This window comes from Archocentrus centrarchus, chromosome 13 (genome assembly GCF_007364275.1).
Source record: "Archocentrus centrarchus isolate MPI-CPG fArcCen1 chromosome 13, fArcCen1, whole genome shotgun sequence".
Lineage (NCBI taxonomy): Eukaryota > Metazoa > Chordata > Actinopteri > Cichliformes > Cichlidae > Archocentrus > Archocentrus centrarchus.
The window spans coordinates 25,450,223-25,476,561 of record NC_044358.1 but is presented as its reverse complement, the minus strand read 5'-3'; the positions used below and the strand labels follow the sequence as shown (position 1 = coordinate 25,476,561).

General features: G+C 39.8%; 2 protein-coding genes across 3 annotated transcripts in view; both read right to left on the bottom strand.

Moving 5' to 3' along the window:
- Nucleotides 1–626: 626 nt before the first annotated feature.
- On the bottom strand, nucleotides 627–5,816 carry gpr184 (G protein-coupled receptor 184). Its single transcript, XM_030745182.1, has 2 exons — nucleotides 5,523–5,816; nucleotides 627–2,171 (listed from the first exon to the last, which is right to left on the bottom strand). Exon 2 carries the CDS (start codon nucleotides 2,127–2,129, stop codon nucleotides 1,098–1,100), a length of 1,032 nt encoding a protein of 343 aa, XP_030601042.1. The 5' UTR covers nucleotides 2,130–2,171; nucleotides 5,523–5,816; the 3' UTR covers nucleotides 627–1,097.
- Nucleotides 5,817–11,088: 5,272 nt separating this feature from the next.
- prkd2 (protein kinase D2) overlaps nucleotides 11,089–26,339 on the bottom strand; it is a 37,714-nt gene continuing 22,463 nt past the window's right edge. Inside the window, exons 2-19 of one of the 2 annotated variants that reach the window (XM_030744488.1) lie at nucleotides 24,544–24,682; nucleotides 24,096–24,227; nucleotides 23,752–23,951; nucleotides 21,885–22,068; nucleotides 21,712–21,783; nucleotides 21,549–21,566; nucleotides 21,229–21,388; nucleotides 20,414–20,525; nucleotides 19,644–19,721; nucleotides 19,235–19,553; nucleotides 19,046–19,098; nucleotides 18,887–18,959; nucleotides 17,436–17,542; nucleotides 15,159–15,320; nucleotides 14,808–14,906; nucleotides 14,331–14,598; nucleotides 13,819–13,904; nucleotides 11,089–12,676 (exon numbers count right to left, since the gene is read on the bottom strand). In XM_030744488.1, coding sequence (XP_030600348.1) covers nucleotides 12,452–12,676; nucleotides 13,819–13,904; nucleotides 14,331–14,598; nucleotides 14,808–14,906; nucleotides 15,159–15,320; nucleotides 17,436–17,542; nucleotides 18,887–18,959; nucleotides 19,046–19,098; nucleotides 19,235–19,553; nucleotides 19,644–19,721; nucleotides 20,414–20,525; nucleotides 21,229–21,388; nucleotides 21,549–21,566; nucleotides 21,712–21,783; nucleotides 21,885–22,068; nucleotides 23,752–23,951; nucleotides 24,096–24,227; nucleotides 24,544–24,682 — 2,487 coding nt within the window. In that variant the 3' untranslated portion in view covers nucleotides 11,089–12,451. The remainder of the gene's footprint in view (nucleotides 12,677–13,818; nucleotides 13,905–14,330; nucleotides 14,599–14,807; nucleotides 14,907–15,158; nucleotides 15,321–17,435; nucleotides 17,543–18,886; nucleotides 18,960–19,045; nucleotides 19,099–19,234; nucleotides 19,554–19,643; nucleotides 19,722–20,413; nucleotides 20,526–21,228; nucleotides 21,389–21,548; nucleotides 21,567–21,711; nucleotides 21,784–21,884; nucleotides 22,069–23,751; nucleotides 23,952–24,095; nucleotides 24,228–24,543; nucleotides 24,683–26,339) is intronic. The other variant, XM_030744489.1, reaches the window with a different exon arrangement.

Here is a 26,339-nt window from a genome sequence, read left to right as displayed (position 1 = left end):
GCCAAAGTGTCTGCTTTCACAGAGGTGGACACACTTGCTGACATTCAGTTAATGAAATGCATTTGATTAACAGCACCTGACTGCTACTTACCCATTTAATTCCTAAGAGTGTACTTAGTTTTTTACAAGACTGCATAGGGTCCTGTGAAAATTTTCTTTTTCACATGACTGTACTGTTCATGAACTCAGCAGTATTTAAACAAATAAAACTGGTTGTGATCAGGATTTACACTGCTTATGTGGTGAGTGTTCGGCTTGGGTTGTATTGATGTGCACTTAAAAAAAAAAAACTCTACTGATGCATGAAAAAGCTCTTGTCTAAATTATGAACCAAGTAATAACCATAATCCTCTTGATTCTCTAGCTCCTTTTTTTCCTTTTATATTTTTTTGCTTTCTTCTTTTCCCATGCACACCTCATAATTGCTTTCCTTGTCCAATTGACACGTGCGGCACACATCTTTGCTGGATTTATGATTATCTATATGTGTGATGGCAATGTCTTAAGAGATCAGTGTATGCGCTGATTGTTGCATACTGTCTGCATGAAATAAACTAAAACCAGAGCACATGGACATAATAATTATTTATTTGGTTTCTTGTTTCAACATTTCAGACACTGGGCACACAAAGTTTTGCTAATAAACACTTTCTATAGCATGCTTTAGAGGTAATGCACATTTAACTATCAGGGTGGCTCAGTCACACTATCATTGTATAGATTGGAAGAAAAGTACAAGGGCTCTTCAGTTCCAGAAACAGAGTCCAACAACTAAGTAAGAAGTGGCTTCTACTGAAGAACCCCTGGGAGAGCAGAACCTGAGACTACAATCCAATCAACCAGCACTGAGACACATACATTATTCAGCTTCCTCCTTACACTGTGCAGGATATAAGGAAGGAAAAATAACAACCAGATGTGGCCCCAACGAATGTCTGATTACACATACACAAAACAACAGTTAATTGTGGAATGAAAATAATCCTGCTACTTAACTCATGAGATAAAGATTTGAATTGTAAAAGCTGCCATGCATAATCCTGTATAGATATGCAAACACACACACACACACTTGTCTATAACATACAGCTTATTTTTCATATTAAATTAACAGTAGAAGTAGCGGCAGATTTTGCTCTTTTGTAAGCAGTGAGTGCACGGTTTTCTGTCTGTACCTGTCTAGGGCATCTCCAGATCAGTTTGATCTGCTCCCAGACTCCATTACTGACCAGCACATACAGCACAGGGTCCACCACGGAATTCAGACTGGACAGTGCCAGCATACAGGAGAAGAAGAAGTGCATTTGCTTTTCAAACTTGCAGTAACTTCCATCATGAGATGTATCGAAATTGCTGTTATAAAATACTAGTGAGCGTATGAGCAAAAGAAGGTGATATGGAGCAAAGCAAACTGAGAAGATCCCAATGACTCCAAAGGAGAGGAGACGGACCTTCCTCTTAACCTGGGCACTCAAGCCAGGACTTTGGTCTACAGTGGCCAGCACCCTCCAGTAGCACACTGCCAATATTAGCAGAGGTATCAGGAAGCCAAGGCCTACTCTGAGCATGTTAAACAGGGCAATAGGCTTCTCCATAGGGTAGGTCTCATAACAACGGTCATTATTGTTGTTTTCATCATGGGCGTCTTTGAGATTGTCATAGATGAGCATTATGATGTGTATCACCACCACTACAACATAAACTATGGCACACTGGATCCAGGCATAGCAAGATGTTCGGTGTGTCTTGAAGCGGAGTGGGTAACTGACCACCAGACAGCGGTCCACAGAGATACAGCAGAGCAGGTAGATGCTGATATACATATTAGAGTAGTAGACAAAGCCAGCTACGTTGCAGGACCAAGAACCTAGCATCCAGCGGTGGTCCCAGCGGTAATAATTAATCCAAAGGGGCATAGTGATGATGAAAAGTAAGTCAGAGATAGACAGGTTGAGCAGGAAGATTCCCAGAACATTTTGTTGCTTCACTTGTTGAATAATGGGGCCAAGGGTCAGTACATTAAAGATCAATCCAAAAACAAAAGCCAGGATGTAAACAGACATCAAGAAGTCACTGACAGCGCTCTCTTCAAACTGAACACAAGATGAGTTTTTGTGTGTTGCGTTCATGGTGCCTTTAGTTGGCTGTCACTTCCCTGGTTACAAATTCACCTGCAAGACAAAAGTACATAAATAAATCAAATTAAATACAGTGACAATTTATGTAATAACATGACTTCAGTGTTATACCTTAAAAGCATATAATACAACCCTGTTCTATTTCACAGTTCACTAAGCTCAACAGATAAAAACAATAATTTGGCTGTCCTGATGTTTCTGAATGTGAGATTGTTTGACTCTGCACACTATACGGTGTTTGGGCAGAGGCTCATTGAGAGTCCTTCCCTCCCTAATACAGGCTTAGTCATGCTCCCTGATGATAACAGTTTGCACCCATGGCTCTAATAGAAAGTGAGACTGCCAAATGTACCTTCTTACTGCCTCAGTTGCTCTGTATGGAGAATACGTCATACGTTGGGTGTCGGTGTTATGGAAACTGAGAGCATTAAGGAACTGATGCCTTTCAGGTGAATTTGACATCAAAGCTTCTGCTCCCACTTGAGTTGAGCACAAGTTTATGTTAATGCTGCTTTTTGTTAAATTATCTATAAATTGTTGCACTTGTTCTCCCGCATTATCTAAATCTAAGTTGCAGCACAAGGCAGCACAGAATGTACTGGCAAATTGATCATTTGCATTTTGCAGTAATTAATGATTAATACAGCTTACATTTCATTTTTCTAGCACAATAAGAATTTATAATCATCCAGGGACAAAAAAGTCGACAGTCATATAGTCAGTCAGACCAGTTATTGCCAATTTAAGTGTGTTGTTACAGAGAAAGACCGACAGTTTGGTTTCCCTTTAATTTAATATAACAAGCATTAGCAGAACCTGCCTCTACCTGGACATGACGTAGGTAGATGTTTACTGCAGCTTCAAGAATTAGTAATGTGAACTTCATGCACTCCATAAAGGAATCAATTAATTCCCTCCCTGATTTACTCTGTAGATGCATCATCACACCTGGTCCAGCACAGAGCTCTGGGTATAATTTGCGCCTGTTAGGCAGACACATCTTAGAGATTTGTGTAATCCAGTAGACAAAAGGATTGCAAAATGAAACAAATAGTCTAGTGATATTTTCTATTTTAGGAGTTAAGATAGAGAGTAGGTCAAATAAACAGCTGTGAGACTGATTTTGTTCTTTTTTCTTTTCTTTTTTTTTTTTTTTTTAAATAAAAAAGATAAGGATAAATAATGTTACAGGCTTGTGGGATAAGTTTTGTGCAGCATGTTGCAGACTGTAAATGACTTATATCACAAGGCTCGTATGCAGCGCATTAATATGTATGTAGGGGAAACATTTTTATGTTTTACTCAATTATATGTCAGATTAAAAAAAAAATACATGAAGTTAAGAAGTACAAACAAATTGATATTCACTAAACTTTCACTTTTTAGAGTGTACTTGTTTTCAGTGAAATGTTATGCATTTGATGTGGAACATGACCATCTTTTCAAGTATCCCAAAATAATATACAACTTTTGCTGTGTTACTTAACATTTATCTATATATGAAATAAAGGAATCTGCCAAAAAAGTTTATGGGGTAAACCGTATCAGCTGGTAGAGGTAACCATTCAGTGGGTCAATGGTTTGACCTCAAATACTAACAGTGTTGTTACACAGGCAGGTTTTGACACTGACTCTGAAGAAGACATCTTTCCTTCATCTCCTTATCTGTTCATACCAGCATTGTAGGACTCTTTAGTCTCTTTACCCAGAACTGTAAATGGTTCAAAACAAGTTAACTAAAGCCTGAGTGCAGAAGAACTCCTATGTGTGCTACATGATTCGAAACATTGTTTCAAAAGAACTGTTATGAAGTTGAACTGGTTATGCTTTTGTTTTTATCAGGTAACTATAGGCATGCAAAACTGTATAACTGGACAAAATGTTGTTAATATTGCCAGCTTTATTTCATTACAAAAAGGATGTTTTATTATAGAATGTACAATCTGGCTCCAGTTAATAATTTGTATATTTACTCATATTTAACACCCCGGTACAAACTTAGACACTGTTTCAATTTCATTTAGGTGCCTGTGATCATCGAGGGATTATTTTAGTTTGTTTTCAAAATGTGGCATTACACTTTTACAGAAAAAAAATCTATTTTACCAGAAAATCTATCACACTATCCTTAATGTACATCCTTTTAATCATTTCATACACAGCACAAGATTTTTTCAATAATGTTTTGTGCAGATATTTTATTCTTTCAAATTCCTCAGATTTTGGCATTAGGAAATCAAAACTTTGCTCTTTATTTCTGTGGCCTTCTCTGTGTTTTGTTCTCTCCCTCTCTCAGGTTTGACCCTGGTGTGTTTCTGAGCTCAGGAACCATCTAATGCCATTAACGTCTAGAAAACTCAATAATAGAGAAGCCATTTGGAGTCAGATTGTCTTCAGGGGATGATAATGTGCAGCCTGTACATGTGCCTCTGCACAGGTGTGTTTGAAATGGTTTTGATTTAATGGATTTTTCATGAAATTTTCAGAACGGGACTTGGGGAACTATTGTGACTGCATAACAGGAAAGTTTTGCTCATAAATCTGAATTAATAAACAGGACATTTAGTCATCAGTCTAGATGCAATGACTAGTCATAGACTGGTATTTCCCTTTTTCCAAAGAGTAAGCTTACCTATAACTGTCAATTTGTTCTATTCACATGCTTCTCAGAATCACTTTTTTTTCTAATTTCTCCTTTCGCGTGCATCTTTTTGTTCTTCTGCAGTATGTTTTATTTGTATTTTCTTCTATGTCAAAATCCAAATATAGGCCTGCTTTACACAGCTGGCCAGGGCTTTACTCTCTCATTTCTTCCATCTGAGCCAACTATGTGTTTGTTAGTATTACATGCTGAGGTAAGCCTGGTTGTCATTAGAAATCCTCTTTACCAGTGAGCCTTTAAAAGAGCAGCATTCTAGCCTTATCTCTTGAGTGGGGAGAATGTGCTGATTGGCAGACCACTGCCTTTTAAAACAAAAAGGGAAAAAGTATGCGTTTTGACATGTCTCCCCAATAGCAAAGTGATATATCAAAACTTTAACAGTCCACAGTTTCTTCTTCAGTTTTCTGTTGCCCTCACCAACATGCTGTCATAAAGCACCTCTGGGAGAATCATAGAAAACATTCAACCCTGCAGAGAATCAACATTTCAAACCTAATTATTTTTTACAGCGGTGGTACGCATTGCCTTAAGCATGCCAGCTTTCCCTTGACAGTAATGCACTGGGGATGAGAAGAAGCCCAGCATATAAAGTGAGGTTTCAAAATAAATTAATACCTTTACCATATTTAAGAACTTGGAAAACATGATACAAGTTGATTTTTAACTGTTCCTTTCCTAAGGCATTTATTTAAATAAAAAATTAAACATAAGCTTCACCTCACCTGTTTTTTGATAGAAAGGTGTGTCTCATAGAAAGTTTTCCAGCGGGCGAAGAGAGTCAGATACATTCCAGACCTGCATCAGTCTTAGCAGAGATCAGTCCAGGAAGGTCAGAGAACAAGCTTCAGAAGAGACTCTTCAGAGCTACTGACCTGCAGCCAGGCCACTGCACTTCCACATGCTCTCAAATGAATGCTGAGCTAGATGATTATCAGCCAATTCAATAGCTATGGATGCAAGGATATTTTTCCCCTCTCAATATTGTGTAGTTTGCTCCAGTTGCTGAGAGTTCCTGTTGACAGCCACAGCTGAAATGTCAGCAAGAAGTGCAGAAGGGCGAAGTATGAAAAGGGGAAGACACGTAGGAGGGAGGGAGGTTTGCTTCTGCACACGTGCAGGCAGGAAGTACTCATGGCTGGGCCGAAACTGAAGTTATTGAAACGATATGATGTAGATGTAATGTCCCTGAGACACCAGAAAAAAGCCCCCTCCCCCTCCTCTCCCATTTAAGGGAAATTTTTTAATCTGTGGGCAGACAGCCACATAGCGTGTTTCTTGTCTCATCTTCCCCATTTTACTTCACAGTGAGTATTTTAATAGCATCACTTTATTTGTATTTTGTAGGATCAGAAAAGCTTCAACCACTTCACTGTGATATACGAGCAAGATAAAGAACACAGATTGATTTGGTGCTCTGTACTGGGTGGTATGAGCACTGTAGTTCTCAGATGTGTCATAACTCAGCACTGTGTCACTGGAGTATTGGAAACTCTTGTTATTAAAAAGCATCTGTGACGCAATCCCGTGGCTGATCTGGTAATGTGTTCAGTAAACATCAGCAGCAGGTGTGACTATTGTAAGATTGCATATCTGAGGTGGGGTAGAGAAAAAGGAGAGTAAAAGAGGACAGTTATAAAGAGGAAATGATTAATATATTCTGACAATGACTGAATAAAACGGTCAAAAAGGGGGACTTCCAGATTATTTCTTTTTTCACCACTTAAGGTGTCACATCTTTCCTCTGAAGTGCTTTGTTACAGTATCACTCCTTTGTTCCACAAGTTTTGAGTTTTATCAGTGTAGCTGAATTTCAGTATGAGTAAGAATCAGCATTTTTATTGGTATAGGATTCTTTCTTTCAATTTTTCTCTAATAAACAAATGACTGAGTAGCATTTCAATTAATGTATACGCGTTAGAGTTCAATTCTGGCTTCTGCACCATATCTGTCATTTCCAGATGATCCTGCTCCCTATTTGTTTGTTATGTAGTACACTAGCCTTACAGTGCTCACATTTTCATTTTTAAAGGTAATACAGTTACAGCCAGTCACACTCTGGTTTGACACCTCAGCCACCATTACCGTTTTTGAAAGAGAAGACCTCCCCGTGACAAAATTGCGATACCTACAAGTTTAAGCGCAGTAAAGTCTGCCAACATTTTTAGAAGGTTGAGCATGTGGAGATTAAATTTATCAACTTCCCTTTTTAAGTTACAAGTATGACACTGACAGGTGGAAAAATCTTTTGTTATTTTGGTAAAAGAGAACAGGACATGGTTACGGGCATATTTGGTGCATTTCAGTTCCTTGTAACAGTGTTCTCACCGAAACCTCTGAAAACCCATGTTAGTGTGTGCGTGATCTCCATCAACTCAAAAAAAAAAAAAGCTCCACTGCTACATGGGTCCTGCCCTCAATAGCAAAACCAATGTTGTGTGGCTTATCTGCTTGTGTTTTTATATGTTTTATGACTATTGACCTTAATGTTACATGAAGCAGACTCAGCGCCACTAATGGGACAGTCAGCAATTGAGAAATCAGTTGTGAGAGCAAAGTAATGAACATGACGTAAAAAATCCATCCATCCATCCATTCGCTTCCGCACATCCTGTTACGGGTCGCGGGGGGGGGCTGGAGCCTATCCCAGCTGTCATAGGGCGAGAGGCAGGGTACACCCTGAACAGGGCGCCAGCCTGTTGCAGGGCCAACACAGAGGGACAGACGACCTTTCACACTCACATTCATGCTCTCATTCACACCTATGGGCAATTTAGATTAGCCAATTAACCTAACCCCAGTAAGTGCATGTCTTTGGAATGTGGGAGGAAACCGGAGTACCCGGTGGAAACCCACGCAAGCACGGGGAGAACATGCAAACTCCACACAGAGAGAGGGAGAGGCCTGGGCCAAGGTGGAATCGAACCCAGGCCTTCCAGATGGTATTCTAACTGTGAGGCAGCAGTGCTAACCACTACGCCACCGTGGTGATGTAAAAAAAAAAAAAAAAAAAAAAAAAAAAAAAAATTCCTGCAATAAGTAGTTCTAGAAATACAATCCTGATGTAATATAAACACAGATGTAGGCATTTTTATAATAAAAGTAGGAGTTTAGTTCTGTGCATTGCATAGTGGTTTGATGTAGATCGAGTCCTGGTATAGTACCTTTGAATCTGCATGACAGCCAGAAATGCTCTGCAATTTTCTGTAATTTTGTAAATTGATTTACACTGTTGATCTATCGCCTTTCAAAATGCATTATGCCTAAGTGCAGGGGCAAACTCAGCAGCTGGTGTAGCCTTTTAATGTACCCGATGGCCGAGCTGTAGGTCATCGGTTGTGCAGCCGTACCAACTGGAGGAAAGTGCAATCAGAATTTGTGATCATGTTACACACTCAGAGACAAAACATTTCCAGAGCTAACGAGGTTTGTGGGGTTTATGTTGAGTGCTTGAGCTGATAGTTATCACAGGAAGCATGAGATGACAAGAAAAGGGAAATGACTGAAAATCTTGGTAAACACTGATTACTTTAAGTCCACCTTCCAACCTTTGGTGGGTAGAATTATATTCTGCAATGAAACGCTGATATGTGTTACAGATAACATACAACTACAACATGTGACTGCTAATTCCAGTTATTTTTAGGAGTAGTTTCACCATAAATAAGATCACACTTTTTTGGGTTAAGAACACTGCTGGCAACCTCTTGAACACACAGCCAATTGAATTTTGACCACTCTCTCCCACAGACTTCATTAATACTGATAACTTCTGAACAAGCCTGAGACTAAATGGAATTGCACCCACTGGCTGAAATCAATTGGCATGTATGTGTGTGCATGTGTGTGGCATCCCAAGCAGAGCTACATAGCAAAAACATTAGAGTCCACTGAATTTCACAAGAAATGAGCACTGGGAGCTCTCAGAGGTTCAGATGACAAAATGTGCTACAGGAGTCAGTAATCAGTGGCTTTTTCTGTCTGGAAGCCACATTAATTTAATTAAAGTTCAAAGATAAAATTTCACTTTTAAGTGCTTTTTTTTTTTTTTTTTAAAGGGATCATTTTTGGGGATTTTTTAAAAAAAATATTTTTCTTACAGAACTGATTCTAAAAAGGAAAACTGTCTGTAGGGCCAAAGTCTGGTAAGGTGCAAAAGTATGGTAAGCTAAAGTATTCCCTTGCCCACAAACAAAATAAAACCACGCAGATAAGCACCTAGATTACATGTTAATTCATAACAATCAACACATGGACAGAGACCTTTGTGTACAATGTGTATGAATCTGGAGCAAAAGAAACCCTCCAGAATGCACTGCTTAAATCAATCTGACAGTTTTAGGTCTAAGTACCCTCACTGGCCACTTTATTAGATACACCTTTCTAGCACTGGGTTGGACCCCCTTTTGCTTTCAAAACTGCTTCAATTTTTTGTGGCACAGATTTTAAAAAATATTCAGAGATTTTTTTTCCACACTGACATGATAGCATCACACAATTCCTGCAGACTCGACGACTGCGCATCCATGATGTGGATCTCCCCTTTCCACCACATTCCAAAGGCGCTCTACTGGATTACGATCTGGTGACTGTGGAGGTCATTTGAGTACAGTGAAGTCATGGTTATGTTCAAGAAACCAGTTTGAGATAATCTGAGCTTTGTGACATGGTGTTTTATTCTGCTGGTAACAACCATCAGAAGTTTGGTACCCCGTGGTCATAAAGAGATTAGCATAGTCAGCAATAACACTCAGATAGCCTCTGGCATTTAAACAATGCTCATTTGGTACTTAGGGGCCCAAAGTGTGTCAATAAAATATCCAGCACACCATTACACCACCGCTGCCAGCCTGAACTATTGATACAATGCAGGATGGAGTCAGGCTTTCATGTAGTTTACACTAAATTCTGACCCTTGCATTTGAATGGTGCAACAATAATCAAGACTCATCAGACCAGACAATGCAAAGCTATCTCTTGTCAAATTTTGGTGAGCCTGTGTGAATTGTAGCCTCGGTTTTTCCTGTTTTTAGCTGAGGAAAGTGGCACCCGGTGTGGTCTTCTCTTGCTGTAGTCCATCTGCCTCAAGGTTCAACAGACTCAGAGATGCTCTTCTGCATACCTTGGCTATAATGAGTGGTTATTTGAGTTACTGTTGCCTTCCTATCAAGCCAAAGCAGTCTAACCATTCTCCTCTAACCTCTGACATCAACAAGGCTTATTTCCTCTTTTTCAGACCATCCTCTGTAAACTCTAGAGATTGTTGTATGGGAAAATCCCAGTAGACCAGCAGTTTCTAAAATACCTGACTCCACCAAAAAAGGCCACATTCTTCCCCATTTTCTGTTTGAACGTCAGCAACTCATTCTCCTCCTACTCTAACAAACTAGATTAATATTGCTTGTCACAGATTAAAAACTCAACAGAAACCTAATTTCCGGTGCCAGGTACCTCTCTCTGAGGTTTGGGTCTGTCTCGTTTGCTTACTAAGTGGAGGGATCGACATGACAATGCTAAGACAATAGACTGGAAAATTGATTCTATCCCATCAGCTCCAAAGTTACTGACACTTGAAAGAAATAAAAGGGGGAAGGAATGAGAGAAAGCATCTATCATGTGGAATTATTTGGCAATGATGATGGATGTAGAGTAGGAGCAATAGGGGTGCACTTCCACCAGTATAAATGGCTGAAGTGTGCTCATCTAACAATGGAAAGAAATTCAGTGTCTTTGCCTCCATTGCCACAGGGTCCTCTTGAGTGCCACTCAGACTGTGAGGTGTAAAAAAAAAAAAAAAAAAAAAGAAAGAAAGAATAAAAGAAAGAAAGAAATGTTCTTTGAGAGCTGTGAGTACCCCCCCCCCCCCTCCTGGTTACATGAATACACAATTCCATCATATTTTTTAGCCCATGTTTCCTGTGTCTGTATGAAAGTACCAAGCAGCATATTTGGAAAAAAATCTGCTCTTCTTTTGAGAGGTAAAAGAAATAACAGCCTGTCAGGCTGTGAGCAGAAAACTACTGGTGCAGAACAAATCATCCTTACTCTTTTGTTATGCTTTATATGAAGCATGTCTTCTATCACCGAAAATCTAAAGGCACAGTAATGGCCCTTGTTTCATAAAGATATTACAAGGGGGAAAAAACCTAATTATCTGTATATGGCCGACAAATAATTTAGCACTAAATCCATGTTTTGTGTGCATTTTCTCAGGAATAAGATGAAAATTGAGAAGTGACAGTTACATATGCATGGACGCAACGTTATATAAAACCTCAAAGACAAAGACAATGCTGTAAGAGGTTTGTATTATCTAAAAGCCAGGATCATCCTTCAAATGTGTTATACACAGTCTAAACATATTTGACAGCTATATAAACTTCAGGTTACACATTCATAGAACAGGCCAACATAACTACAGTATATTCAATGACAAATCTAGATAATTCTAGTTCACAGAAATATGTAACATACTGACATGAAAGGTAGTCAATAGTTGTACTAAATAAGCTCTCCAAACTAGTTTAGTGCCCCCTCACTGTCCATCCAAGCGCCTACATCACAAGGGAAAAATGTGCATTTTCTGAAAGATGTGTTCATTTATCTGCTCATCATTAACAGTATAGATCATTTCCATGAACTGCTTGACCTCAGAGATGGGTAACAACAGGCTAGAACACAATAAAAGCAATTTCCAGCAATAGCTACTGAGGGTTGTTACTGCTATGTAGCCTGTTAGCTGGAGGTAGAAAAGTCTCACATGACTGAAAACTGTCTAGTCAGTGCAAGTATCAAACTGCCCCCATGCCAGAGTTCGATTAAACTCATAATGGCGTCTTTAATTACATATAATTTTCTAAAACTCCATTGTGGCCCAAAACCTGTGGTAATTACTGGAGGATTTGTTGTAGCCAGATCAATACCTTTGGTTTTCACTACAGAACACAAATTTATGGGAATGCATTTGTGAATATAGATGGCTTTTCTCTGCGGATTCGCTTCAGTAATTACCAGCACAGAGGAAGTCTTTTGTTACTGTAAAGAGGTCCATCACTGAGAAGAGACTGAACTGAATTTTCTGTAATTCCAGTCAGTCCCATTAATACCATAATACATAAAAAATCATGTTGCTTTTAATTTTGTAAAGTTTCAGTTAGGTTTTAGTACTACTTGTATAGAAAAATATTTTTGAAAGCCAAACTTTCACTCTTATCTACACCTGTGATAAACTGCCATTTCCTGCTTTGCTACAGTGAGAGAGGGAACGAACATGCTGCTTTTCATTCCTCTGACAAATTCAGATTTATGGGTCATCCCCCCCACTTTTATCTGGAAAGGCACCCTAGGACAGCTGAACCGAGAATGTGAAATAGAGTTGAGCAGTCTTTATCATAAAAGGAATTCAGCAATTCAAAAGATGAAAGAGGACCAATAACAGCAGAGTCAATGCTTTAAAGGCTGGAGGAGAGAAATTGGATTTATAACTGTAAAACTGAGTGCTCCCACACAGCGCTAATCAGCTGGACACTATTCATATAAAACCACGATTCTTTGCAACTGTGATTTTTTAGAATCTAAGGCCACCATCACAGCCTCCTTATCTCTGCTTCTTTCGTCCTTTCTAAATGAGCTTGAGTCCTCTGCCTCTCTGTGGTCAGAGTATGCTGACCCTCTCTGTGAGACCTTGTACATCTGAGTCCTCCCCACCGTCCTCATCATCAGAAGCCTGTGCCAGAGGAAGAGGCACAAAGTGAGCGGGGTATGGCAGAGTATGTTCACGGGCATACATTTGCCAGCGGCTGTCATCACTCTCATGGGTGATATAACGCTCCCCGAGTTTAGTCTCCAGTTCCCGCAGGTCCAGCCATGTCTGATAGTCCTGAGAAATGACAAATAGGAATAAGCACATACAGGAATAAACACAGGGATGGAGTGTCGGGAAGCACAAAGATTAGATCGATGTGAAGGCACTGTTTGTTTACAGTAACCACTTTATGTCCTTTGTTTGTGTGCGTGTACAGTACCAGTCAAAAGTTTGGAAACACCTTCCAATTCAGTGGTTTTTCATCATTTAAAAATTGTTTGCATTGTAGATTAATACTAAAGTCATCCAAACTATGAAGAAATACATACAGGATTGAGAAAGGGCATGATTGAGAGAATGCCACGAGCGTGCAAAGCTGTAACCAAAACAGAAGGTGCCTACTTTGAAGAATCTAAAATTGAAAACATATTTTGGTTTGTTTAACACTTTTTACTTAACACAGTTTACGGCATGACTCCTTATGTGTTCCTTCATAGTCTGGATGACTTCAGTATTAATTTACAATGTAGGAAAATAAATAAATAAAAACACTGAATGAGAATGTGTGTCCAAACTTGTGACTGGTACTGTGTGTGTGTGTGTTTAGGTGTATACTTGCATGTGTGTAAGTAAGAACTAGAATGACCCTGAAATGATAAATTATGCTTTCAGCCCACTCATGGCTACCATGACACTGAATATTAATTAATCCATTGACATTCTTGCAACCAAAAAAAAAAAAAAAACAACAGCAGCCACGGATTGGTTTAAATCTACAGAGAACCCTGGCCTGTTTGTCCACCACTAAACATTTTGTTTTGAAACAAGAATTTAAGAACTGTGCAGTCAAAGAAAACATAATTTTTAAAACTAAGCTTCTTCTCTTATATTTTCAATAAAAGTAAAAAAAAAAAAAAATCAAGCCTTGAGCTAAGCTGTCGTTGCTTGGATATGTGTGCAGAGCCTCGGATTTATATTTTCCATTTTCTTTAAGAGCAACAGATTTTACTGAACCTTAAGGTCTTAAGTTACTGCTCTGAAACTAAAGTTATTGAAATTCACTGTATTTGAAGAAAAAAAAAAAGTGGCCTTTATCCTGTAGTTTTAATTGCCAATTATGATTATAATGGATAAAATGGCATCAAAAAATACAGTAACAACAGAGTGGAACAATCAATTATTTTAATGTGTGCATGTGAGCAGTTCATATATAATACCTGTAAGTATGCGTGGCTGAGACTTTTATCTACACTGTAGCGTTTCCTCATCTTAACTTGCAGCAGGTTGTTGATCAGGTCGATAGCTGGAAACACAAATGTGTGTAATTCAGTAAAAACAAACTGCCGCATTTAAATCATAAGAAAAAAAAAAAAAAACACACACACAGTCATTATAGTTATTATCTTTTCATCATGCCGTCTGCATCTTAACGCTAACCCTCTGTTGTGGTAGAAGTGCAGGGCAGCTTATCACAGACCAATATTCTGAAAATAACATTTAACTCTTGATTATTTTTTTGTTGTTGTTGCGTTGACATTTCACGTTCTTTCTCAAATGCACTGAGGTTTCTTTTAGAGGTACCACTACTATGTTTAATAACATTTTATATATTTATTGCAAAAACTAATCCAATAGTTTTGACAAGTTGTACCACATAATGTATACTGACTTCCATCTCACGGTGTATGTAATACAAAAAATCTCGAGTCAGGTCCAACTCTGAGATTACCATCACTGGAGATCTGCTTCCAGGGATTAGGAGGATACATAAAGGCTGCGTTATGGATCTGGTCATTGATATCTTCATCTTCATTGAAGGGGAATGTCCCACTGAGGCTGACATACATAATGACGCCGACTGACCACATGTCCAGTGAGCGGTTATAGCCCTGGTTCAACAGAACCTCTGGGGCCAGATAGGCAGGTGTGCCAACCACCGAGCGACGGAAAGACTTCTCACCAATGATACGGGCAAAGCCAAAATCACACAACTTCACCTGAGAAGAGTAAACAGTTGGGACAGTGAGAAACACTGAGGCTTTTCATGACAATAACTCAAAGTCAGGAAATGTATATGAGCAAGTGCTTCGACACAAGCAAAGTGCAAAAACCACATTTGCTTCATAGGAACTGGTTGGTTTTGTGTGTGTGTGTGTGTGTGTGTGTGTGTGTGTGTGTGTGTGTGTGTGTGTGTGTGTGTGTGTACCTGTGGGAAGGGATCAGCAGAGGCAAGCAACACATTTTCAGGTTTTAGATCACAGTGAACGATGTTCTTAAAGTGCAGATGTCTCAGGGCTGCGAGAATCTGTATGCACACCAACATCACATGCATAACCACACAAATGAGACAACCCAATACAAAAAAACAAAGCCACAAAGCTTCATTTTAGAATATGCATAATCTTGTGATTCAAAAATATGCATCATGAAAACAGACCAGAAAAAGCATGCAGCAAAACACTGCAGCATCAGAATAACATTTTAGGTCAACAAGTGTCTACCACACAAAACCGCAACACTTTGAATACTGTGGCATACATTTAACACACATACACACCTGTGTGATGAGGAACTTCGTGAGTCTCTCTGGCAATCTGCCTTTCTCACTGGAGAGAATCATTTCCAGCATGTCACCATGTAGTTTCTCCATCACCACAAATACTTTCTCTGGGGTTTCAAACATACACTCCAGGTTCACAATGCCCAGGTGACGTAAACTCTGAGAGATATTACAGAGGGTGGGGGGGGGGGGTATAGGGAGAAGTTGGATGATAAGAAAAAATGTGTTGTGTGTAAAAACATACCAGACAAAAACTGTGATAAAGAGTGCGAACTGAAGGAGCACAAATAAAGATTGTTCAAGATAGGAAGAGTGTGACAGGAGGAGATAAAAGGAGCTGAAAATATCAGCCAGACAGTAACCCACAGAAGGAAATAGAACTGAAAAAGTATTAACTGCTGAATTTTATATATATTCCACAGAAGTCATGCATGTTTTTCATGAATATTAACAAATGTGGAACCCCATTTCTCTAAACAACAAAGTGAGTAACCACAGAGCTGAAGGAGAAGTCGGGTATTATGGTGAAAGAGTTATAAATAAGTTCAGACAGACTGGTGTACCACTGTCTCCATCTGCTGGGAAAAAAATAAAATCTAATTATGTTTATAAATGAAGCTCAAGAAAACTGTCCCAACCAAGAAGGTGAAATCAAAGCATATTTTTAAATATTATTTTTCTGAATAATAACAGACAGTGTTAATGTGGAGTCTTTCACATTTGGTATGAATAAAATAGTTATATACAGTTATGTGTTTTAATACATTTCTAAATATAATACTAAAGTTAAATAAAAAACTGATCACTTCAAATGTTCTATTAACCTTCAAAAATTGCGTAATGATTGAAAAGACTCAGTTTTTCTGTTTGAAATTTATTTTTAATTATAACTATACAATATTGATACTGATTTAAGTCTCTGTATTTAAATGCCTTTGCTTTAAGACAGTTGTGTGGTTTTGCATTTAGTCTCCCATATATGAATTCTTTATGTACTTTAAGAACTTTCAGTTCTGCTGTTGTTTGAGAAGTCACCATCACAAAAGAAAAAAACAATAGTACTACATGGTGGGCCATTTATATGGATACACCTTAATAAAATGGGAATGGTTGGTGATATTAACTTCCTGTTTGTGGCACATTACTATATGGGAGGGGGGAAACTTTTCAAGATGGGTGGTGACCATGGCGGCCATCTTGAAGTCGGCCATTGTGGATCTAACTTTTGTTTTTTCAATGGGAAGAGGTCATGTGACACATCAAACTTATTGGGAATTTCACAAGAAAAACAATGGTGTGCTTGGTTTTAACGTAACTTTATTCTTTCATGAGTTATTTACAAGTTTCTTTTTGTTTACAGCCATTGACATGTCGCAGACGTTAACACGTGAGGCGCGGATAGAAATTGTGTTGATGTCTGGTGAACGCAGTAACCGGGTCATTGCAGCAGATTTCAATGCAAGACACCCTACGAGACCACCCATCTCCCATGCTACAGTTAGCAAACTGCTTGCCAAGTTTCGTGAAACTGGTTCAGTGTTGGATTTGCCAAAATGTGAATGCATGAAAACTGTCACTAATGAAGAAACATCAGTGGCTGTCCTAGCTTCATTCAGCAAGAGCCCACAGCGTAGCACTCCCCGCATGTCACTGGAGAGTGGCATCAGTCGAACATCCCTTCGGCAGATATTAGCTACTCACAAATGGCACCCTTACAAACTCCAGCTGCTGCACCATCTCAACGAGGATGACCCAGATCAGCGCAAAAAGAATTTGATTAATTGCTACAGACAAATGCTTCTGCCCAAATCATGGTGCTACAGTGCTCAAGGTAGTGGCACATAACTTGGTGAAAATGATAATGATGATTGTCCTGAGGAAGTGTGCCAAATTTCACATTTTTTGACCAGATGGTTCAATAGACTCCCATTAGAAAGGAAAAAAAGTTGATGATATTGGCATAATAATAATAATAAGAAAACCTAGAATCACTATGGGTGCCTACAGCTTTGCCGCTTGGTCCCCAGTTAGAATAATTAATGATAGGAACAATAATAGAAGCAAGTATGAGACATTCTCTTTTTCTGACATTTTTTTTTTTGAACTGTGTAGGTGGAAATCTAGATATTTTGTGCTACATAGCACAGATCATTATTAGTTTACAGATTTCTCAATGTGATGGTGCAGTTAGAAATGTTTTTTGTACTTTCTTTTAGAAAGAGTTATAAACCTGATTTTTGCTGTGAGAAAGTGCGGTGAAATGTGTGCATTTACCTGCAGGATGGCCACCTCATTTCTCAGCTGGCTCTCTTGCTTGGTGGGAAAGCGAAGCTTGTCGATGACCTTGACAGCAACGTCTCTCCCTGTCTTCCTGTGCTTTCCTGAATACAGTATAAGTAACAGATTTTTTTACACTGTGATTGAAAACCAAAAACTACATAATGATACAGTACAACCTTTTTAAAGGACTCTACACACATCATGCGCACCACTTTTACAACGTTGCTTCAGCTCATTGAGGTTTGCAGGCGGTCCTTCATGCACAGCTCTGCTAAAGTCCTACCACGGCATTTCAGTTAGGTTGAGGTTCTGAATTTTGACTGTGGTTCCAGAGTGTAGTGGTTAACCTTACATAGGAAAGATCTTTGATTTAAGAGTGGGGAGGAGACACAAACCCAGTGTCAGGGACTTGCAATCTAGTGTATTCTGAGTCCCAAGCCTAGATAAGTGGGATGGTTGCATCAGGAAGGGCATCAGGTGTAAAATCTGTGCCAAATCAAGCATATAGATCCATCTGCTGTGGCAACTCCTTTGAAATAGAGGCAAAATCAAAAGTACCTTGAGGGCTGGACACCTCTATTTCCTTTTTCAGCTATTCTGTTGCAGATTTGCTGGTGGGCTTGCCATCATTGTCAGGTTGCATAACCCAATTTCAGCCAAGCTTCAGTTGCTGACAAATAGCTTCACATTTAACTCTAGAATACTTTGGTATATAGAGGAGATCATGGTCGACTCAATGACTGCAAGGTGACCAGGTCCTGTGGCTGCAAAATAAGCCCAAATCATTACTCATCCACCACTGTGCCTGACAGTTGGTACGAGATGTTTGTGCTGATATGCTGTTTGGTTTTCTTCAGATATGGTGCTGAGCATTATGGCCAAACATCTCCATTTTGGCATTGTCTGTCCAAAAGGACATTTTTCCAAAGGTTTTGTGGTTTGTTTGGCTGCAACTCTGCAAACCTAAGCTGTGTTGCCATGTTCTTTATAGAGAGAAAAGCTTTCTCCTGGCAACCCTTCGTAACAAGCCATACTTGTTCAGTATTTTTCTAACTGTACTATCATAACTTTAACATTTAAAATGCTAACTGGGACCTGTAGAGTCTGAGATGCAGCTCTTGGGATAGGTGAACCTTCTCTGAGTTTTATGGGAGGTGTGATAACTTTGCTTCTTTGTAGCTCTATACACCCAGATTTTATTACATTTTCTACCTTTTACTCTGGAGTAGTGACCAATGTTGGCTTGAGAAACATCACTTATGAAAACTGACTAAAGTACTCCTTTAAGACACAAGTTTACTCTTTCTTTTTAAGTAAGTATAGTGCATGCTTTGCAGAGGCTGCTTTGCTTCTTCAAACTTTAAACATCATTGCTTCCAGCAAAGCACTTTAACTGTCACATCAATCCACTGATCACTTCCATTATCAGACATAGGTGCACATACCTCCATACACTACTCCAAATTGCCCAGATCCAAGCACTTCATCAGCAAAGATCTGGTACACTGTGCCAATATCCTGTAGGGATGCAATATTTCATGCACAATGCTTAATGTATAATTAATATAAATACTGACAGAAATTGCTTTGACCGCAAGTCATACCACATTCTCTTGGATTTGACTGTTGGACACAGATATGCTGACAGAAGCTTGTCCTGAAAAGGAAAAACAGTGACAGGAACAATGCACAGGCCAAACAGCGTAATGTTTCTAAATTGTGTTTTTTCACCTTGGCAATGCAATCTTCCAGAAAAAGTGCCCTTTATTTAATCAGCATGTTTCTCAACTTACTGTGAGGTGTATTCCCCTCAGCTGGTGGTGCATCCTGAAAGATGACTGGCATAAGGGCCTGCCGAATGGCGCTTTCCCATGCTTTTGCCACCTCACGCCCAATGCCACTATTGGGTGCCACCTGGCTGGGGGAGGGAGGTGTCTGTAGGACAGCCTGGGGGTGGCTTTGGGTGACAGAGGGCAGGGTGTTGGGATCTTCTCCTACAAAGTAGCACATAGTGGCTGTGATAAACTCAAAGCAGTGGGGATTGGTGCCTTGGGGAACAAGACTGAAGTCAGAAGCGGGACGCAACTCCAAGATCTCAGAAAGAGGGATCTCCTGCAGGGAAATGAATGGTTGGGTGAGCAAAAGAAAAGGGTTTCACATTTCAAATAAATCTTAGCTTGTTATGACATAAGCTATAGTTACCTTGTAGTATTTGTTGGTGGTGTTATTCTGGAAAAGGATGATGCACTTACAGTCCAGACGCCAGTAGTGCCTCTTTCTCTGTTGGGGGTTGGAGTAAGGTGAAATGTTGGGATGGAACAACAAAGGTAAGACGAATGTGATGTGGAGAGGGCAGAGTATGAAAGATGGGGCATGGACTGGGGGTAAATTTTAGGAATCAAAAGGGATGTCACCAAATGCCAAAGGAGAAAATGGATAAGGAGGAGTTTAAGCTACAAGATGAACAGGTGGGAATTGAGAGAAAGACAAAAGTGAACAAAGAGTGTTAGTGCAGCCAGCGAGAGGGAAAAGAATAAAAAGAACCAGTGATGAAAAAACTATATAGACAAACAAACTGCCTTAAAGGTCAAATATAAATTTTTAGATTTTAAGAGAAAGAAGGCAGGAAATGGATTTTAGGTTGAAATTATTACATCTGCTGAGTGCTGTAATGTTTTCAGGGCACTTCAACCTCATATACACAGAAATATTAAGGAAAAGGAAGGAATAAAGTGTATAAAGTGGAGACCTCATCAAGGTGGAAATGGCTGCAAAGCAAGCTGCTAGATAGAGGAAAATAGATGTCTAGAAGAAACTTGCTGCCATAAATCATGGAAGAGAAAGTGAAGAAAGTGTGTTTGTGCATCTACAACAAATTGACTTAAGTTCTGCTACTCGTCAGAACTGCAGAATGATTCATACATTGAGTTTTAGAAAGAGGGTAGTATAGGAATTATGGATAGTGTTGTTACCAGTGTGTCTTTATTGCTGTAGTGAACCATCCACCCTTCCTTTATAGCTGTACTGGATCGACGGGTTGTTTGTCTCACAGACTGTACCACCCTCATTAAAGGAATGTAAACACTGGAAGGAGAGAGACAGCATTAATGTGATCAGCAGGTAAAATGTGTGCTTAATTAAATTTTTAACAGCCTTTCTATCGATCCATTTTCTTCTGCTTATCCCAGGCCGAGTCCTGGGGGCAGCAGCCTAAGCAGAGAAGTCCAGACCCCAAGGCATTCCCAGGCCAGCCGAGAGATATAATCTCTCCAGCGTGTCCTGGGTCTGCCCCCGGGCCTCCTCCTGGTCGGATGCATCCTTGTCAAATGCCCAAACCACCTCAACTGGCTCCTGTCGGTGTGGAGGAGCAGCAGCGAGAGGATACAAGAATAGCCACCCCAGCTCGCTGCCTCTTACCGAGGGCAACTCCAGACTCGGAACAGAGTCCAGCCCCTCTCCAGAAGACTGGTTCCAGATCCCGGGCCATGCGTTGAGGTGAGCCTGACTACATCTAGCCAATGTCTCTCAACCTCACACACTAGCTCAGGCTCCTTCCCCACCAGAGAGGTGACATTCCATGTACCGATAGCCAGTCTCGATAGCTAGGCATCGGTCCCCCAGGGCCTCTGACCTTGGCCGCTGCACAAAACACATTGCACCCAACCCCTACAACACCTCCTGCGGGTGGGGGGCTACAGGAATTTGGGGCCCATGACTCATCTTTGGACTGCACCACAAGCCAATACCCCCCCCAATATGAGTCCAAATCTTCTTATAGTCCTCACACCTTTGATCTCCACTGACTCCATCCTGGTTGTTGTCAGGAGAAAAGGAACCAGGGATGCTGCAGGCCTCATCCGAGTCATCTATTGAAGACTTGTCTGAGGCGTCGTACTCACTACTGAAGTCCATTGGAACCTCAGGGTCTGCAGTGGGACTCAACATGTCTAGAGCAAAAACAAAGGAAAAAAGGGGTTGATGGCATCTCAACTTTAAATATCCAATGAAAAAAAAATTCTACTACTTTCTTCTGCTGTAACTTCTACTTCTACAAAGCTATGGAAAATAATACAGCTTTACATGCAAACTATTACCAATAATACTTACCACAGTTACTTCTGTTTTCTGAGAAGATAAAATGATCAGTTTAGTGAGTTTCAGAGTTGTTAGATAACAATCTAATTCTGAGAACGGAACCATGCATTAATCAAATCCATGCAGGGTTAATGGAGTTATAAATCACAAAGGTAATACATTCATCTTCACTCACCTCCAATGGTCTCCCCAAGGCAGTCATTAGGAACCTTGTATGCACACCGTTTGTGGCAGTTGAACTTACAGTCTGAGAGGATTGCAAAAACAGTTCAGGTAAACCAGTTAGACCAGTTAGTATTCTGCATCCCACTGGACCTCTAGAAAGATTCTCTCTTCAGCTGCGCTCACCTTTGCACTGCAGACCCTGTCTGAAGAGTCCTCTAAGAAGCCTCTTGCAGTACTGGCACACAGTCGGTCGTGTGTATGAGTGAACAGCAAACGTGTGGGGCACCTTCACCTTGCTCATCAGCATCTTGTCAAGATGAACTGGTCGCCCCGTGTAAAAGCGCCGGGCGTCACTAGCTGTCCGTGGCTACCAGAATAAAGAGGAAAAATTCTTAGTGAAACTACTGCTGGCGGAAGTGGTTAAATCAAAACATCTGGCAACAGGATCGATAGCTTCCAAAGCAATTAATTACTAAAGTGTTAATTTATCACCTTCCTAATCTTAATCAATAACTACTGATTTGATTAATGAACTTGTTAGAAAACAGCTGAGTCATACCATGGAAAATCAAGAAGTGCTTCATATCCACCCTCCCCAGAATCAGCTAATTTGTTTTTAACATTAACTTCAGCATATCTTGTGAAAAAGTGTGAGATTCAGCACAGACTGTTCCACCCTCATTAAAGAGATCACTAGAAGGAGAGGGACAGTATTAAGGTGCCCAACAGGCAAAATATGTATGTGTTTAATTTATTAGACTGTGACACTTGAAATACTTGCAAAGTACTTGCATATTTGCTTGGCAAGTGAAAGATTGGTGGTTCATTTCCAAATAAAGCCCCCTGTGACAAGGGAGCAGCCAAAAGTAGCTACTCAGAGCCAGTGTAAAATTGACTTGTTTGGTCTTTAGGAGATCTGTGTGTATTCAGTCATTTCATATGGCTAGCTCCTGTACTTAAGAAAAGAAAAGAAAAAAATCAGCTGATGCTGGGGGTGTCAGGTGGGAACTTTTATGTGGAATCATCCAGCTGCTTATTAACACGTGGAATTTAAAGAGCCACATTGTTTTGATGTATTTAGAACTGTTTTGGAGATCACCTGATGAACAAAATTCCCTTAATCGCTCTTTTTTTTTAGCTCCATTTTATTTTCAACTAGTACCCAAGGGAAATGTGTAGATAATTAGCTGCTAAAAGCTAAACTTTATTCTTTGCTGCTGGACAGACAGTGTACATTGTTTTGGGAGTTTCTTCACTAAAAATACTACAGCTTCCTGTTGGTGCTAAAATATTAACACTATGAGGGCAAATAAATTAAATTAAGTGAATTAAAGTTGCCCGTTGAAAACTACTTAAAAACACAGTGAGCTGTAGTTTTGGGTTACAATTTACTAGTTGTATTATTTAGGACTTGCTACATCATATATATATATATGTGTGTGTGTGTGTGTGTGTGTGTTGGCTCCAATTAGATGGCTTTCCTATGTCTTCTTTTTAAATTGGAGTCAATAACCAGGGGAAATCAGTGTTAGTACCATCTAATTAAATGTTTTTCCTTCATCTTTGTTGCAAATAGAGTTGATAAACAGGGGAAATCAGTCAGCAGTAAGTATTGTCACATCGATGGAACAAATCTGTCTACTTTAGGTTCACTTAAATTAGAGTGCAATTCAATTTTAGAGAAATGTAGTCAGACAGGAAGGTTTTAGATGAATATTTCAAAATCTCCAAAAATACTTGTGTATGCACAGAAGGAAGATCAATCAGTAAAAATCGATGAAAACTGCTTGGAAGTCTGAGGAATCTGGTCAAGAATTATTGACTTTTTGTACTCAAAAGAATTCTAAAACTGACCTCAGCATTGCACTTGGCTTATTGTTTTTATTGTTCTAACCACTGTTACATATGTATGTTTTAATTGTATGTGTTTTATTGTTATAAGTATTTTAAAACTTGTTGGTTTTTACTTGTGTAGAACACTTCAACTGACAGAGTTGATTTTAAAGGTGCTTTATTAATAAAGTTGAGTTGAGGATGAATACACTCGTACCATTTGTGTGTGTGAGCGAATGAGACTGGTGTCTTCCGCGCAGGTGGAGGCTGTCCCAACACTGTACACTGACTCAGTGGTGGAGAGGCGCAGGGACTGGCTGCTGCTCAGGGAGGTGGTGGACAGGCGCCTCTTACGAGCCCCACTACAGTTGTTTGGAATGCTGAATGCACAACGTTTGTGGTAGTTTAGTCCACATCCTGCAGGGGGCAGCATGGATCCAAGAATGAGCGAATAGGAATTCAACAAAGCAAGGAGACTGAGCATATTTGGTGTGTTACAATTCGTTTCACCACATCAAAGCATCTTGTCTTATTTACACTTCATCCCCCTATTTTCCTCACCATCACACTTTAGTCCTTGCCTAACCAGTCCGAACAGCATTTCTCCACAGTGATCGCAGAAAGCCGGGGCCCGGTAGGAGTGCACGTTGAGGGCATGGGGCCGAATCTGAAAATCTTCAAATGTAGCTGCCGCTAAAACAGATAACACGTCACATTAAGATAAGATACAATCACAGTACTGTAATGGAGCAAAATGGAGAACGATTAGATGGATGAGATGGAAACAGGATGGAAAAATAGATTACGTTTCAGACTAAGGGTAGGAGGGGAATTACAGTTTGAAACAATGAAAGAACAGATTAGGGTAGTGCAAAATAGGACCTGTAGTAAAATGAGCAGATAAGGGTCAAAGTAATGAAAGCGAGATAAGAGAAGAAGGAAGATCATTTGGTTTCTGATATGGCTAGAGTAGAGACGAGACGAGACAAGAGAAGAGAAGAGAACTTACCAGAGAGAACTACCTCCACCAAATCTCCCTCCTGGATGTCACTGGCAGCTTTAACCAGTTGTAGGATGTTGTTGGTAGATGTGTCATGCTTGAACAGCAATATCTTGTCATAAATGCCATAAAAGCCACATTCTGGAAACTAGAAAATACAAAGGTTAGGAAGATCAGTACTGTAGCCGTAGAATTATGAATAAATAATTTCATGCAAACTAATAAATGACTCTAATCACACGATTCAGGTCAATTTGTGGTTTTACTTTTTGCTGTTGACGAATCAAGAACGTTTCTGTTAGTGACAGAATATGCTTCGGTTTAAATACATTCAAGTCTGATTAAGTACAGTATTAGAACAAACCATGTGTAACAGGAAAACCTTTTTTAATTTGAAACTGGATGTACCAGCGTTCATCCAGTTTCAAATTAAAAGAAGTTGTCCATTGTCCATTAAGTAATGGACATTTAATGCAGAATAAGACAGAAGCTTTCTTATTCTTCATTTGTTAACGAATTGAAAACATAATTTGCAAGGTCAACATTTTTATGGACCTACACAGAAAAAAAATATCTGGAATACTGTGTTTAATTTAATCCTTTGTAAAGACAGAGGACTGATTTTCAAGTATCTTAGGCCTCATCTTTGCTACCAATGACACACACAGAACACTCAACACACCAGCCTATTTTTAAATACTAGTGAAAAAAGTACCTAAGGGTTGGCCTGTTGCGGTTTCTGCAAGAAATGCCAATAATTTAGTCTACTATATACTTAAAACTACACCTCAAGTCACTGCTTTCCATGTCTCATTAACAGTAGTGTGAATAAGTCTATGTATGTTCTCAAGCAAAACTGCTACTATATGTTCCTAACTGATTCTATCGTGTTCTGCTCTGTAACGCTGCAGGAATATATAACCGCCGTCACATTAACATGCACACGCAGATGCTATCGCTGTTATACAAGAAACACAAGCTGATTTCCACAAATCAAGCAACCCTGTTGACGTGGAAGGCAAGACAAAGGAGAAACCCTATCCCGTTTTCCTGTCAGTCACAGGCACACAGGTATTTCAATGAAGTTCTTTCAGAGATATGAGAGATGAACTTGTCAATCAGAAGTCAGCAGAGCAAAGGAGGCTGTCATAGGGAAACCCTGCTCTCCTGAATAGTTAATACTGTCTGGTTCACTTCAGTGGCCACACCGCACAGGACACCACAGAGAAAGAGAGGGAGCAGGACCTTTATGTGCTTCTACATTAATTTGGTTTTTAGTACATGGAATCAGAAGGATGAAAAGAAATAAATAGATTAAAATACATACACACACAAGCACACTCATATAAGCCTTTCCTGCTCTCTAGTTGTTGTTTTTCCCATTTCAAGACAAGAGTCACCATCTGGCTAAGCTCTAACAACTTACAGGAAGGGGAACCCCAGCCTCCACCTTGAAACAACACATTAACGCACATATACACCCCCTCACTTACCAACAGACACACCCTGTCTTCTCCCCCCAACTTCCCTTCTTTTCTCCTCAGCACAGACAGTCTGCCTCTCTGTTTCCCCAATGCCACTCCACATCACCACATCAGAAATCCAGGCCTGGCTTGTACTGCTGCCATGTTACACAGTGAGTCCACCACGCCCCAACACTGGTCTACTGCTATTGACCAAATGGTCAACAACAAGTCACAAAAAGCACACATTGGCATTTATTCCAAGGTCTGCAGAAGATTCTTCACTTACTCAGCATCCACTGCATCCTAAAAAGTCACAGGTATATGGCTGGATCATTAGAA

Bases quoted from the DNA above. Each gene is read 5' to 3' on its own strand.
- gpr184 (XM_030745182.1), bottom strand. From the start codon at position 2,129: ATGAACGCAACACACAAAAACTCATCTTGTGTTCAGTTTGAAGAGAGC.